Below are 12,966 nucleotides of genomic sequence, written 5' to 3'. Positions count from 1 at the left end.
ATTTCAGTAGAATATGATGCAGCCATTAAAATGATCTACGTGTATGTTTTTGGGCAAGGAAATGCATCACAAATAAATTTGCAGTTTTCGTTTTTGTGTGTATTTTGCTGGGAATTTGCAGTTTCTTTTTTGTTCTTCAAAATTAGTTTTGAATACTGGGGGTATCTTAATGGGAAGACGTTAGGGGGTATCAGAAATTCCTGGCTGCTGCTTTAGTCATGGGACACCTTGCATGTTGGCTTCTGATTGGTGAATACTTTGTGTCTCTGGTTTCAAAGGTAGTTATCTCATTCTCCTACAGTTGAATTGTTGGTAAGGTAATTTTTTTTTTTTTTGAGACTTAGTCTTGCTCTGTCGCCCGTCTGAAGCTCAGTGTTGCAATCTCGGCTCACTTCAACCTCTGCCTCCCGGGTTCACGTGATTCTTCCGCCTCAGCCTCCTGAGTAGCTGGGACTGCAGGTGCGCGCCACCACTCTTGGCTAATTTTTGTTTTTTTAGTAGAGACGAGGTTTCACCATGTTGGTCAGGCTGGGATTGAACTCCGTCACTTACTCTGACAATGCAGTTGGGCGTGTGTGTTCTTCCCCACTGCAAACTCAGTGAACTCCCTTCCACTCCAGTAGCAAAGCTGTCCGTCCTAACAGTTTGCCTTGCCCTGCTCTGCCTCGCAGAACCTCTGTACCTGTTGAATGGGTAGATGGTGAGATGGGAGTAGCCTTACACAGACTATCATGGTTCTTACCCACTTTTTAGCATAAATGCTTCTCAGGTTGTTTTATTCTTCTGGTGGATTCCCAGAGCATTGAAAGGGTTGTTTTGCCCATTTCACCAGCTTTATCATTGGTTTTTGGGGAGAGGAGTTAACTACCTTCTCACTAGGCTGTAGGTGGAAGTCTTGCCTCTTGGAATGTATTTTTTAGTGTAGTTAGTCATTTCCCCAGGTATATTTACTGTGTTCCTCAGGGTTCTCCAGAAAAACAAAACCGAACCCTTGTGTTAGGGTTTTACAGGAAAACAGAACCAGTAGTTAGGGCGAGGCAAACCATTAGGACTGACTGCTCTGCTAGTGGGTTGGAAAGGGTCTCACCGAATTTAGAGTGGTGAATAACACACATGCCACACATGTATCTGGGGAGGGGCCGGTGGTAGGGACAGAGAGAGACTGATCTTAGGGAATTTGCTTATGTGGTTGTGAGGCTGGCAAGTCTGAGATTCAAAGGGCAATTGGGCAGAGATGAATTGATGTTGCAGTCTTGTTCCAGGACCAAACTGAGGGTCGGGCTGCTATTTCTTGCGGCCTAATAACGAGATACAGATGCACTGGGGAGGAAGAGAGTTTTTATTTCTGTAACTGGTTACAGGGAGGCCTGGAAATTATCGCCAGACCAACTTAAAATTACAGTTTTTTAGAGCTTATATACTTTCTAACCAATATATCTATGTGTAAATGTGCGTTCATCTAAAGATGTAAGTGATTAACTTCTTTTAATCTGTAACTAAGGTCTGAGTCCTGAAGACCTTCTTCTGGAGCCTCAGTAAGTTTACTTAATCTAAATAGGTCTAGGTGCTGGGGTGATTACCCTTATCTTGTCACCTGCTAAATCACGGAGGTTTGGGGAGTTCCTTCAGACCTCCAGTAAACTTGTTTGTGGAGGCCTGGGGAGCTTCTTCAGACCCCTCATAAAACTTGTTTAATCCTAAATGGGTTAAGAATTCCTTCATTATTTTGCCATGCTATAAGGCCCAGGAAAGGCCTAGGCAAAACTATTGGTGGGTTTTGTTACATTCCAGCTGTTGACTTAACTTTTCAATAATATTTTTCATTCATGGGTTAAAGAATGTAAAGGACAAGTTTTAAATTATTATAGTAATGTTTGTATATACTGTAGGTACTGAGTAGAACAAATTTTACTGAAATTTGTTTTAAGAATATCAAATAATCTAAGACCGTTTCAGCTTCTTTCTAGCTACAATGCAGTGGTGATAACTGGTGACTGGTTTGCAAGCAATCGGAATGTGATGACAAATAACCTTTTCCTTTTTCCTAGATGTTGATCATCTTTCTGAAGTAGACTCTCCATGGCCTGAACATTTTCTGAAAATCATTTTGAGCAAAATATCTGTTTAATAACAAGATAATCACATCAAGATGGTTGGAAAGCTGAAGCAGAACTTACTATTGGCATGTCTGGTGATTAGTTCTGTGACCGTGTTTTACTTGGGCCAACATGCCATGGAATGCCACCACCGGATAGAAGAACGCAGCCAACCAGTCAAATCAGAGAGCACAAGGGCCACTGTGAGAACTGGCCTGGACTTCAAAGCCAATAAAACCTTTGCCTATCACAAAGATATGCCTTTAATATTTATTGGAGGTGTGCCTCGGAGTGGAACCACACTCATGAGGGCCATGCTGGATGCGCATCCTGACATTCGCTGTGGAGAGGAAACCAGGGTCATTCCCCGAATCCTGGCCCTGAAGCAGATGTGGTCACGGTCAAGTAAAGAGAAGATCCGGTTGGATGAGGCTGGTGTCACTGACGAAGTGCTGGATTCTGCCATGCAAGCCTTCTTGCTAGAAATCATCGTTAAGCATGGGGAGCCAGCCCCTTATTTATGTAATAAAGATCCTTTTGCCCTGAAATCCTTAACTTACCTTGCTAGGTTGTTCCCCAATGCCAGATTTCTCCTGATGGTCCGAGATGGCCGGGCATCAGTACATTCGATGATTTCTCGAAAAGTTACTATAGCTGGATTTGACCTGAACAGCTACAGGGACTGCTTGACCAAGTGGAATCGTGCCATAGAGACCATGTATAACCAGTGTATGGAGGTTGGTTATAAAAAGTGCATGTTGGTTCACTATGAACAGCTTGTCTTACATCCTGAACGGTGGATGAGAACACTCTTAAAGTTCCTCCAGATTCCCTGGAACCACTCGGTGCTGCACCACGAAGAGATGATTGGGAAAGCTGGGGGCGTGTCTCTGTCGAAGTGAGTAGGAGATTGTTTTTTATTTTGACTCTTTATTTAGCTAATAATATATTTATTGGTGTGTTTTATGTATATATGTGTATATGTATGTGCGTGTGGCTATATGGAAACTGAAAACCTTTTCTGGAACAGATACAGCTTCATTGATGAGGTTTCTTTTTTAAATTAATTCTCCCCTAGTTTATTGTAGACTTTCAGTTATTTATACTTCACTTTTTCATGTATGCATCATGGCCTTCTTTATTTGTTTGATGGATGCAAACCCAGCTTACAGGTGGTTAAAAGCCTTCTTCAAGGCCTCAGACCCTGGTGTCCATCATTCAGTTTTAGCGGCTTCTGATTTCTAATTTCTATTATTGTTGGTAATGAGGATAGTCGGCTTTTGTGTGGATTAAAGTTAAAGTCAGGAAGTGCACATGTCATGTCAATGAGCACATAGTGAATTATAAGCATTTTGAAATTTTTGCTGGTAGAGAAATATAAAGGCACTAAACTAATCTCTTCATTTTATGGACAAGAGGACTGAGTCTGGTAAGATTAAGACAATTTGTTCATTAGATGGCAAGGCCAGAATTTGAATCCACGCTTCGGTCTCAATGAGGTCATGCTTTTCTCCACGGCATTTTACTATGTGTAGTGCTTCCTTTGTCATCTGATGCATGTATCTTCTCTTATTTTTTACAAAAGGCTAGAATCTCCAGAATTTGGAAACCTAATCCATAAAAGAAGTTTCTTGGATTTAAAACTTCTCAAAGATGATTTTTAGCATTTTGCTTCTTTTCTCATGAAGTAAAAACAAGTATGCCCTCATTTGATCTGATAACCTGACTTGATGACTTATATACCTGGAATGGAGATATAAAAATAGAAACTATTTTTAAATTCAGATAGCATCTCTTCATGAAGAAAAGTTGGCTACAATTAAATTTTATTTTTGTCTTTTTCATTTATTAATGTATAACCCCTGTAAAAAAAAAAAGCAGTATACTTTCCTGTGTGTCCTTCTTACTTTCACCAAGGAATATCTCCTTAATTTTTTTTCACTGTTTAGAACTTGTATAGTAAATATTGATTTCTCATGTAGATAATCTCAAAGGAACAGCTGCCTGCTTATACCTAGCTTTCAATTATTGATTACAAGTTATGTGCAATCACTCTACTGGCTCTAGATTATGTTTATTGACTCAGAGAAAATTTTAGCTTTAGCTACTCTCATTGCAGTGTATTATTTTTTCCAGATAATAGACTATAACTGATTTTTAATCACTTGTATTAGGTATTTCAGTATTTGTGCTTATGCGATGGCCTGACACTGATGCTAATATAAAGGAGCCTGTTAGACCACCAGGCTCTTCAGTCGGGATTAAAGAGATGTGCTTACGTTAAATATTGCTGCCAATCAGGAAGAGAGCATTTTCTGTATATACTTGCTATGTTTAAGGCAAACATAAAGACCAAGAAAATTTGTAGAAATTATATTATGAATTAGTGAACTTTAGAAAGCAAAGAGACCTTACTTAGCATTTCAGTGTCTGGAATGGAGGCCCAGTAAGGCTTTATGCTTTGTCACAAATTAACATATCACAACCAAGAGTAGAATCTACTAATGCTTATTCCAAGATTTTCTGCATTTGGGGTCTTTCTAGTTTGGAGCTATTATGTTTGGGGTCTTTCTAGTTTGGAGCTATTTTTGTACATTACTTTTGGTAGACATAGCATTTATTTCCTTTGGGTACATGCCAGTGAGTAGAATTGCTGGATAAAGTGTGTATGTGTGTAGCAGATACTTCCTAACAGTTTTTCAAAGTGTCTCTTTGATGTATGGCCGTACTGTAGATGAGTACGTTCTAGTTGCCTTACATCTTTACCAACACTTGGTATTTTAGTCTTTTCTGGTAGGCTACAATTGCTTTCTAAAACTTAAAAGCAAAATAATATTTGAACCCCTTTTTGACAGAAAATCTTACCCAGAATTTCAATATAAAACAATTAAGAGCTGTTTTGGTTGAGGTGAGTCTAAACTAGACCATGTTTCCTTTGGCACAATCTCAGCTCAGTGAAAACTCTGCTTCCTGTGTTCAAGAGATTCTCCTGCCTCAGCCTCTGGAGTAGCTGGGATTACAGGTATGTGCCACCATGCCCAGCTAATTTTTTTTTTGTATTTTTGGTAGAGTGCCAGGTTGGCCAGACTGGTCTTGAACTCCTGAGTTCAGCCTTGAAGGTTTGAAGATATCACCAGATGGGGTGATATCCAGAGATATCAGGAGCCCTTCACAGTTCTGCATTTTATCTTACTAACTAGGAAAGGTAACCTTTGCTTTGCTTAGAGGTTTCTAGTTATCTATGGTCAGGGTGGCATCTCTTGCTTCCCTGTGCAGTTCCAGTTACAGAAAAGTCAGAGCTCCTGCTCAAGTATCTTGAAAAGAAAGTAGAAGTAAAGTTTGAGGCCATTTATGTTGCTTTCTTCACATGGTTTGTGGAATTTTAGTTGTCTCCATGAGGAAACTTTTGGGAAGTTATGAGAGAGTACAGAGTTACTTCTGTTACTAAACTCATTATGATACCATGAAATTATCTGGAACTCATAAAAATCAAGTTTGCTAGGTCAAAAGAGCAAAGTGACCATTAGACAGCAAGTACAGAACCCTTAGACAAACCTAACCCTAACCCTTAGACAGCAAGTATAGGAATCACAACTACAATTCAGAGTTCTTATCTACACTCAGAGCAGAAAGGGAAGATAGCAACTTCTAAACACGAGTAAATTAGAAAGAAAAAGATAAGACAAGCACAAGAGAACAAATACGAACAGGAAAACAGATGCCCTACAGCTTCTAGTAAGTAAAGCAGATAGAAAAATCCTCTAAATCAGATCTAAAGCAAAGAAAGACTAAATAAATGAGTGAAAATAATGCAAAAAGGTTTTCGGAAATGAAGTTTTTTTGAGGAAGTAGGAATAATAATTAGTAATTTATTAAATTTATAACACTGTTTCTTTTTAATATCTAAAATGAAATTTACGTTTGTTAAAGAAAAAATTATTCAATGTTACTTATTAAGGCACGAGGCAGTGTTTATTTAGTAGGAGATACAGGGACCAAAGCTTGGGCAAGTGGTCATTTATAGCCAGGGAGCAAGGTGAGGGTCAGTGGACAGGAAATTACTAAGAGGAAACATCAGGGGTCAGGGGCATTCTGCCTAAATTGACCTCATAGGATTCTTGCTGAAGACAGGCCAGGATGATCAGACATCAGCTGGTGCGGGTGGAGGATGAGAAACCTGATCAGATACTGAGAGTGATTAGGTATCAAGGTGGGAGGTTCTTGCTGAACTGCCTTAGCAGGGTTCTTTGCTAAAAACTGGATTTTAGAAAGAAGTACACAGATGGTCCCAGGAAAGGTTCAGGATCCTGACTGAAGTTTGGTCACACAAAGAATCTTTGTCAGCTTGGAAACTTAAAATTCTTGTATCTTACAGGATTAACAGAAAGATAACTAACCACTTGAAATTCTTCTGAAATTTAAGGATAACAAGAATAAGCAAGTGAAGAGAATGAAAGACTGTATTCACAAAAATTATGAGCATTTTAATAGTATGGAAAATTATCGGCCGGCAAATTAGGATTACCTTTGCTCCCAGAAGAATTATATAAATATTACATGTGTTTTTTTCTTCTCCATGAAGCTATCAGAGAACAAGTCTGTTTATTTGTGGAAACTTCTCCTTTATGAAGGCATTGTCTAAGGATGCTACTGGGGTATTGAGGTTGTGTCTTTTTTTTTTGAAACAGGGTCTTGCTCTGTCACACAGGCTGGAGTATTGTGCCGAGATTATGGCTCACCACAGCCTTGAACTCTTGGACTCAAGCTGTCTTCCCAGCTTGCTCTTAGTAGCTGGGACTACAGGTGCATGCCACCATGCCTGGGTAACTTTTGTTTATTTTTTGTGGAGACAGGGTCTCACTGTGTTACCCAGGCTGGTCTCGAACTCCTGGTCCCAAGCAGTCTTCCTGCCTTGGCCTTGAAAAGTGCTGGGATTACTGCTGTGAGCTGCCATGCCCATGTCATGTTGAAGAGGGAAGTAACTGAGACACCTTCGCTGGAGAAGAGGAATTGGTTAACAAGGGATACAAGTGACAGAGCAAAATGGGCTGTGAAAGGAAATCAGAGCTGGGGAAACACTGCATTTCAAAGTGTGTCAGTGGAAAGAAGAAGCAGGACTAGAGAAACAGCAGAACTAGAACATGAATTAAGGCAACATTCGTACTTTTCTTGGAGAATATAACAATTATTAGCAAAAATTAGAAGTTGGATATCAGATCATTTATTAGTTTGGATTAGGTTTCTCTACAAATGATAGAGATCCCAAATAACAAAGATTTCCAAATAATGGCTGCTCTGTAAAAGAAGGCAGACCAGGGCTGCTTTGTCAGCTCTGCAGTCACCTGGCATCTCGGCTGCTTCCAGCTTTTGTCTCCATCACCCCCAGGATCCAAGTTGGAGCACCGATCCTTTCATCTGCATTCTAAGCTGCACAGTGCCAGTGGGATGTGTGCTGAAGTAGTGGCGGTTAGTAGTTTTTGAGGACATTTCTTAGAATCTTCCAGGTAGTACTTCTTACCTTTCACTGGCAATAACTGGGGTTGCTTTTACTAAGAGAAATTGATTGGCTGTTGGGATAGGCAGATAGTAGTCTCTGCTATGTTATTGAGCACCTACTATGTGCCAGGCACTGTGTCAGCTCCTGGAGATAAATGGTCTTTGGCTTAAAGGAACATTACGATCTAATAGAAGACATAGAATCATGTACAATGCAGGTTAAGAACTATGGTCAGTCCTACTTCTTCACTGGTGAATAATTTTTTTTTTTTTTTTTTTTTTTTAATTTGAGATGGAGTTTCGCTCTTGTTACCCAGGCTGGAGTGCAATGGAGTGATCTCGGCTCACCGCAACCTCCGCCTCCTGGGTTCAGGCAATTCTCCTGCCTCAGCCTCCCAAGTAGCTGAGACTACAGGCATGCACCACCATGCCCAGCTAATTTTTTGTATTTTTAGTAGAGACGGGGTTCACCTAGTTGACCAGGATGGTCTCGATCTCTTGACCTTGTGATCCACCCGCCTCGGCCTCCCAAAGTGCTGGAATTATAGGTGTGAGCCACCGCGCCCGGCCCATTGGTGAACAATTTAAAAAAGAAAATGTCGGGGTGCAGTGGCTCACACTTGAAATTCCAGCACTTTGGGAGGCTGAGATGGGCAGATCACCTGAGGTCAGGAATTTGAGACCAGTATTTGTTTACATATGCCACTGTTTCCTTTTTTTTTTTTTTTTTTTTTTGAGACAGAGTCTTGCCTTGTAGCCCCGGCTGGAGTGCAGTAGCACAGTCTGGGCTCACTGCATCCTCTGCCTCCTGGGTTCAGGCAGTTGTCCTGCCTTCGCCTCCCGATTATCTGGGATTACAGGTGTGCACCACTATGCCTAGCTAATTTTTGCATTTTTAGTTTCACCATGTTGGTCAGGCTGGTCTTGAACTGCTGACCTCATGTGATCCACCCACCCCGGCTTCCCCAAGTGCTAGGATTACAGGTGTGAGCCACACACCCAGCCTAGAATTTTTTTTTTTTTTTTTTTTTTTTTTTTAAGATTTAAAATACAAGCCTACTTTAGAGTATTTTGCCAAGATGAAGCATAGCACAAATTGGATCTGTACGTAGAGTAACCTATTAAATTGATTAACTGTTGTCAAAGAAAACCCAGGCACATCAAGGGAATTTTAGTTGGTGCCCATCCAGATATTATACAGGAATTCATGGTTTCTTCTTGGTCCTCTTCTGAATTACCTGTCTAATGAACAATTATTTCATTGTTTTTGAAAACATAGTTACATTTCATCATTGCTTAAAATCATGTTTAAAAACATCAACCATTCATCACAATCATATGGAGAACCTTTAAAAGACCTAAAGTTTCAGATTCAGGAGGTCTGGCGTAGGCCCAAGAATTTGCACTTACAATAGGTTTCCAGGCGATGCTAATGTTCCTGGCCTGATTTCACTTTGAGAACCACTGCTTAAAATCATGCTACATTTTGTTTGCTTCATTTGTGGCCTCAGACTGACTTGCCCCTACAGCCTGGACTCCAGCCACACTGAAGTAATTGTAGCTACAATTGCCACACCGTTTATTTAATGAGTTCCTTTGGATGTGTTGTTTCCTCTGCCTGCAACACTCATTTCTCTCACTTCATTTCTTCATCTGACCAACTCATGGTTGTATTTGAAGATTTAGTTCAGGTTTTCTTTCCCTAAGGAAGATCTCCCTAAGGCCTCCCTTTGGAATATGGAAAAGGGTTGATACTTTGAAGCTGGCTAGACTTGTGTTTAGTCTTTTGTTGACACTAACTGCTTTTGTAACATTGCATCAAATACTATCTCTCTCTCTGTCTCCATTTTCTTATGTATAAAGCAGGGAAGATGCCGATGATGGTAGTGATATCATCCAACATCTACTGAACATTTATTTGTTATGTGCCAGGCACTATGCTGAGCCCTCTGCATGCCTTACCTCATTTACCCTTTGACGCTTACCCATAGGTACCTTAGGCACCTCAATTTTTAGGTGAAGGACTTGAGGCTCCCAGAGGTTGAGGAGCTTGTCTTCCATCCCAGGACTGGAACGTGGTGGAGTCAGGATATGGACCCAGGTCTTCCTGTCTTCATCTATACTTAGTTCTGTCGTATATACTTACAGCGTTTATGAAGACAAACTACAACAGTGTGACAGTGGCTAAGCATAGGCTTTAGAGTCAGACGGGCACAGGTTCAAATCCTAGCTCTGTCCTTTATTGATGGTATGACCTTGAGTGAGTTACTTGGTTTTGCCTCGTCTTGGTCATCTCATCTTTCATTTTCTTATCCTGGAAATGGGAATAATACATTGGTTTCCCCCTTATCTGCGGATGGTATGTTCCAAGACCCCAGTGGATGCCCAAAACCCCAGGGATGGTACCGAGCCCTGTATATACTATGTTTTTTCTTATGCCTACATACCTGTGGTTAATTTACAATTTAAGCACAGTAAGATTAACAGCAATAGCTAATTATAAAGTAGAACAGTTATAACAGTATGCCAGCATCACTACCTTTGAGCTTTTTGGCCATGATTAAGTTAAACAAGAGTTACTTGAACGTAAGCACTGTGATACCGTTACAGGCCATACTGAGAGGGCCACTATGTGACTAATGGTGGGTAGTGAGTGTACACTGCGTGGACATGCTGCACAAAGGGATGATTTACATCCCAGTCTAGACAGAGCGAGACAGTGTTAGATTTCATCACACTACTGAGAATGACATGCAGTTTAAAACTTACGAGTTGTTTGTGTATTTCTGGAGTTTTTCATTTAATGTTTTCAGACTGCAATTGACTAACAAACTGTAGATGAAGGGTTACTGAAATAGTATTCATTAAGGATGATGATAATACCTGTCCATGGGGTTGTTGTGAGGATTAAGTTAGAATAACATAAAGCCCTTAGCCAAGTGCCTGGTATATAAGAAGTGGTTGAAAATGTTACCTATTGTCTTTATTATTATTACTATTATTATTATAAGGATGATGATAATACCTATTACGGATGATGGTGGTACTATTTACTTAACATAGTTGTGAGAATTACATTACTACAAAGCCTTTAGAATAGCACCTGGCACTTAGTAAGTGCTCAAAATGGTACTTATTATTAGCATGCTATTATTCCTATTGTTGAATGCTTATGCCCTGTTCCCCTCTCTTTCCCCACCCCAAAATAACGAGTGTGAAGCACCTATGACAGTAGCAGGCGCACCACAGACTTTTGTTAATGTTCTTACACATGATCCTGTAAGCTTGTTTAGGGCAAAGGTAGTCTTAAAGTCATGAAATGTTTGTCACCCGATTTGAATAGCTGTAGTAGGAAACTGACATGGCAGGTTTGAAGTTTTGGCATTACAGTAACAGTAATATTTGAAACTACTTGGAGGTGACCTTTGATATTTTTTCCTTTGTTTCTTTGTTTAGTTTGCCTGCATTGGTAAACTATATAAATGGGATCATGGTCTGTGCTTTCTTCTGTCAGTTTTTTTTTTTTTCCTTAACATTTTCTTTTGAGATTTACCTGTGTTGTGGTATATAGCGATATCATCGGTTTTAACTGCCAAAGTACTATTCTCTGGTACAATATAGACTATTTATACATTTATACTATTGATGAACATTTGGATTGTTTTTAGTTTGGAGCTGTGCACATTTTTGAAGGTGTTTTCTTCAAGAGTTTCTCTAAGATACATACTTTGGATTAGAATAGCTGGATTATGAGCAGTGTGCATCTTCCACTTTTTTAGGTAATGCCAAATTAACTTTTAGAGAATTTGCACTAGTTTATACTCCCACCATCAGAATATAAAATTCCTGGGCTGGATGCGGTGGCTCACACCTGTAATCCCAGCAGTTTGGGAGCCCAAGGTGGGCGGATTTTCTGAGGTCAGGAGTTTGAGACCAGTCTGGCCAACATGGCGAAACCCTGTCTCACTAAAAGTACAAAAATTAGCTGGGTGTGGTGGCACACGCCTGTAATCCCAGCTACTTGGAGGGTGAGGCAGGAGAATTGCTTGAACCCAGTGGATGGAGGTAGCAGTGAGCTGAGATTGCATCACTGCACTCCATCCTGGGTGACAGAGCAAGACTCCGTCTCAAAAAACATAAAAAAATTCCCAATGGTCCTTATCCTCACCAGCCTGTTTTTTTTTTTCTTTTTTTTCCAGTTGAGTAAGAGCAAAATGTTACCTGATTATGATTTAATTTGTACTTCTCTAACATTGAGTTTGGGCATCTTATATTTTCATTGGCCATTTGTGTTTCTCTTCTGTGAAATGCCTGTTTATGACCTTTGCCGATTTTTTAATGGGTGGTTTTTTATTGTTTTTATAGTGTTTGTCTGATCTATATGTTGCAAATTGCTTCTCTCAATAGTTATCTTTTAACTTCTGTTTTGATATCTTTTTTGCCAATGCTATCACTTTAATTTAAAAAGATCTTTTGATGAATGTAAGTTTTAAACTTGTATTTACCAATCTTTTTTCTTTAGAGTTTTTTGTAAAGAAAATTTTCTTTATTCTAAGGTCATAAAAGTGGTTTCCCATCTTTTTTTCTAAAACTTAAAACAAATTTGTCTTCATGTTAATCTGGAATTTATTAATCAATATGGAATTTATTTTTTTGTGTGAGGTAGAGATTCATTTTCACATTTTTTTCTGTAAAGATGACCAGTTTCCCAGAACCGTCTATGGAAATACAGTCAGCACTTTGTATCCATGGGTTCCACATCCATAGGTTCCACTAACCTCACATCAAAAACATTCAGGGGGAAAAATTCCATAGAGTTCTCAAAACCACAACTTGAACTTGCTGCATGCTGAATACTGCGTTGACTCTACGTGAATGAAGTGATGTGTGGTCACTATATTGGGTATTATAAGTAATTTAGAGATGCTTTAACGTATTAGGGAAGATGTATGTAGGTTATATGCAGATACTGTGCCATTCTATATGAGAGACAGGGGTTTCACTGTGTTGGCCAGGATGGTCTCAATTTCCTAACTGCAGGTGATCTGCCCGCCTCGGGCTCCCAAAGTGTTGGAATTATAGGTCTGAGCCACCATACCTGGCTAAGATCTCCTTCTTTCTTTAGTCTATCCTCATGCCATATACTACTCCAATTACAGTTTTAGAAAATGTCTTAGAATTGGCCAGGTGCGGTAGCTCACACCTGTAATCCCAGCACTTTGGGAGGCTGAGTTGGGCGGATCACTTGAGGTCAGAGTTAGACCCCAGCCTGGCTGACATAGTGAAACCCCATCTTTACCAAAAAAATTAAAAATTAGCTGGGTGTGATGGCGGGCACCTGTAGTCCCAGGGAATGGAGGCAGAAGTTGCAGTG

The 12,966-nt window shown here is 39.9% G+C and overlaps 1 protein-coding gene across 50 annotated transcripts in view; it reads left to right on the top strand.

Annotated features, from left to right (window-relative positions):
• The window catches only part of TPST1 (tyrosylprotein sulfotransferase 1), a 281,231-nt gene that overhangs the window by 91,426 nt on the left and 176,839 nt on the right, over nucleotides 1–12,966 (top strand). For 45 of the 50 annotated variants that reach the window (XM_078353633.1, XM_078353608.1, XM_078353620.1 and 42 more), the window contains one exon: nucleotides 2,049–2,994. In XM_078353633.1, coding sequence (XP_078209759.1) covers nucleotides 2,150–2,994 — 845 coding nt within the window. In that variant the 5' untranslated portion in view covers nucleotides 2,049–2,149. Of the gene's footprint in view, nucleotides 1–338; nucleotides 460–2,048; nucleotides 2,995–12,966 lie in introns of all 50 variants that reach the window. The other 5 variants (XM_078353683.1, XM_078353674.1, XM_078353641.1 and 2 more) reach the window with 1 other exon arrangement.

The sequence above is a fragment of the Callithrix jacchus genome, chromosome 2, assembly GCF_049354715.1.
Source record: "Callithrix jacchus isolate 240 chromosome 2, calJac240_pri, whole genome shotgun sequence".
Classification (NCBI taxonomy): Eukaryota; Metazoa; Chordata; class Mammalia; order Primates; family Cebidae; genus Callithrix; species Callithrix jacchus.
This window is presented reverse-complemented; position numbering and strand designations above follow the sequence as displayed.